This window comes from Galeopterus variegatus, unplaced genomic scaffold (genome assembly GCF_000696425.1).
Source record: "Galeopterus variegatus unplaced genomic scaffold, G_variegatus-3.0.2 Scaffold10443, whole genome shotgun sequence".
NCBI lineage: Eukaryota > Metazoa > Chordata > Mammalia > Dermoptera > Cynocephalidae > Galeopterus > Galeopterus variegatus.
The window spans coordinates 3,272-6,425 of record NW_007736554.1 but is presented as its reverse complement, the minus strand read 5'-3'; the positions used below and the strand labels follow the sequence as shown (position 1 = coordinate 6,425).

The window sequence follows — 3,154 nt, the reverse complement described above, 5'->3', positions numbered from 1 at the left end:
CTTGAGAGAATTATATTAAGTGAAACAAGTCAGGCACAGATAGAGAAATATCACATGTTCTCACTTATTTGTGGGAGCTAAAAATATAAAAATAAATTCACACACACACACAAAACGGGGGGGGGAGGGAAGAAGACACAACAACCACAATTCCTTGAAGTTGATACGACAAGCAAACAGAAAGGACATTGTTGGGAGGGAGCAGGGAGCGGGAGGAGGGAGGGAGGTTTCGGTAATGGGCCACAATAATCAACTACATTGCATATCGACAAAATAAAATAAAATATAAAAAAAAAATGAAGAGCACAGCAGAGCCTCTATTCATTCTTGGAAACAGGTTTTTACAACAGCATCTCACCGTGTTCCCTCTAGATTTAGGAGGATGTCTTAGTTCTCCGACACAAAGCACGAGTTGCAAAATCGAGACACTAGATCCTGCATAGTCACGGTCCCCAGGTTACTGTCCACTGTCTTGAGCAGATATCATGTGGGATTCTCATACTTCCTTCTCAACTTTGTGTTGTTTGTTGGGGATAGAGATTTTACAAACGGCTGTCGACACCAAGCCAGGGATGACGTCTCCTGCATGACCTTGGTTCTCGAAATCATAGCTCATCATCCAACTCACTTTTCCAAGATGCTTCATCTCTCTTACAATTGCAAACTCACAATCTCAACTCTCCTTGGTTTCCACTCTCCACTGATTGTGAACATTTGGGTGGCAGCACCCAGAATCAGCTTTGGCTCTCTAGGCTGTGAAAACTTAACACTTTTTGAAATGTGAATGTGAGACTCAGAACCTATACTTCTTGTCTTGGTAATGGATCAAAGCCTCTTTGCAAATCATTTCTTTAATTTGTAAAAGGATGTCTCTTCACTTAAAAATGAAATAAGTAAGGCAGCTACACTTACTACGAAGCGATATGCAACAAAATGTCATACGAGTGATGTGACTCGAGACAGACATTCCCGTTCAGCTCAAAGCTATTTTTGGGCAGGGTATAAACAATATACCAAAATTTACCAGCTCACATTTTCTCCAGGCAACTGAGTCAATAAGGCCAGATAAGCACTCTTTGCTGCTGCCATGTAGCTTTGCACAAGTCTAGTGGTTTTAAGTATTAGGACTGCAGGGCTGGCTGGTTAGCTCAGTTGGTTAGAGCACAGCCTTAAAACACCAAGGTCACAGGTTCAGATCCCCATACCAGCCAGCCATCAAAATAAATAAGCATTTTTTTTTAAAAAGCATTAAGACTATAAAAATAATAAATGACACAATGGGTCAGGTACTATGCTAGAGGCTAAACATACAGTATTATACTTAGTCCTTACCATAATTATCTGAGTTAGATATTATTATTCAACGGGTTCAAAACTGCCTCAACCTGTACAGCTAGTGAGTTGCAAGCCTTGAGATTTGTATCCGGATCTGTGTAAATACACACGGCAGGATTTCTCACCAGAGGCAGTTGTCCCGTGCAAGGTGGGATGTTTAGCAGCCTCCCTGGCCTCTACCCACTAGGTACCAAGGGCATCCCCTTGCTGTGACAGCCAACAGTGTTTCCAGACATTGACAATTGTCCAGAAGGGGGAGGGTGCACATTGGACCTAACTGAGAACCATGGCTCTAGAACTAGGGATTTGATTGCATATCTCCCTTCCTCTAATCTACTATGCAACTTTCCTTCTCCGAGATGTATTTCTAACAGGTTCTCCATTTGTTTGTTTTTTTTTCTATTTTTTTACTAAAAAACGTTAAATTACAATATGCTCATTGTAGCAGATAAAACTACACAGAGTAACTACATACGCTTCATATATATGAACAGTAAATCTACACAGGAACAGTCGGTCTCTTCTTTCTCTCTCATCTGTGTCCCCCTTTTGCTTTTTTCCAGTTGGATGACACAACACGGCCCTGGCAAATTGCTTTATTTTCCTGTATCTCTCCTCCTCAATTCAAATACATATTTCCACTTGAGCGGGTCGGGCCTCGACTCTTCCGGGGCAAGAGTTTACTGGAAAGATCACTGTGAACGATCATATCTGAATTTGCAGTTAGGGATCCTTGAACAAGGGACTCTAACCTGTCCAGAAGCTCATTGACCTCGGGGGACAGTGTGCCCATGTGCTCAGCTAAGGTTTTGGGTGGGAAATTTAGGCGAATGTTAAAAGAACCAACTCCAGTCTTGCTCTGCAGCCTGATAAAGGGCCTGACCGGATTTTGATGGCTTCTCTCTATCCCAGAATCAGATACGAGGACACATTCAGCCATGAGTTGCTGAGAGTGGCCCCTTCCCCCAGGCAAGCTCCGGGGGAGGAGGGCCTGTGCACCTGCTGATGCAGGCGTGCTTGGTTGTCTCACTACAGCTGTCCCCAGTGGCAGAGTCCAGGCAAGAGAAGGTGTCTGCGGAAAGGGAGGCTGCCTCCTTAAAAGGGCACATACCCAGATGCTCAAACAAGGCCCGTGAGAGATGGCATCTTCCCTCTAGGCTGAGAGGTATTCCTAGCACAGAAAGTGCTGGAGACTAATTGAGAGGGACAATTTCTGCTCTGGAAGCTGATGGGGTCCTGTGCAGCAGGAAACAGTGCATCCCTCAGTGAGGTCTGGAGAGCGGCCTCCCAGCCCTGAGAGCAGGTTGGCGAGTGCAGGATGGCATCAGACATTGTCCTGCAGCCAGGTGGTAACACTTGCACTTAATTTTTTTTTTTTTCACCCAGAGAGAGCAAAGGGGTCCTGCATGCCATAAATCGGGATGGGCCATCCAGGTAACTAATTAGTCACATTTGGGGAGTGGAAGAGCCCTGCTCCTGCGTTTTGGGTGCCCTCTGTGCAGAATCATCAACTCTCAGGTGGGAGGGGACTTAGTCATCTTCCCGTATCCTCCCGGTCCCCAACACCCGGCTCAGAGTCCCTGGGTTCACTCAGGGTTTGTCAAATGACTGACGGATGGAAGGGACGCGGCCGACCCCCTGCCGGCTCTCCGCGGAGGAGGCCCCGGCCCCCTGTGCGCCCCCTCCCCGGGCGCGTGCCCCGTCCCGCGTCCCCCGTGGCGCGCTCACCTTGTGCTGTTTCCACACGGCGGCCAGCGGCTTCACCTCGTGCTGGCTGTGCCTGCCGTCCTCCAGGCACAGGTAGCACACGGGGGCCCGG

General features: G+C 47.2%; 1 protein-coding gene across 1 annotated transcript in view; it reads right to left on the bottom strand.

Moving 5' to 3' along the window:
* The window catches only part of TRIM67 (tripartite motif containing 67), a gene marked incomplete at its 5' end in the record, with an annotated part of 39,757 nt that extends 36,604 nt beyond the window's left edge, over window positions 1–3,153 (bottom strand). Inside the window, one exon of the mRNA XM_008594247.1 lies at window positions 3,064–3,153. Coding sequence (XP_008592469.1) covers window positions 3,064–3,153 — 90 coding nt within the window. The remainder of the gene's footprint in view (window positions 1–3,063) is intronic.
* Window position 3,154: the final 1 nt, after the last annotated feature.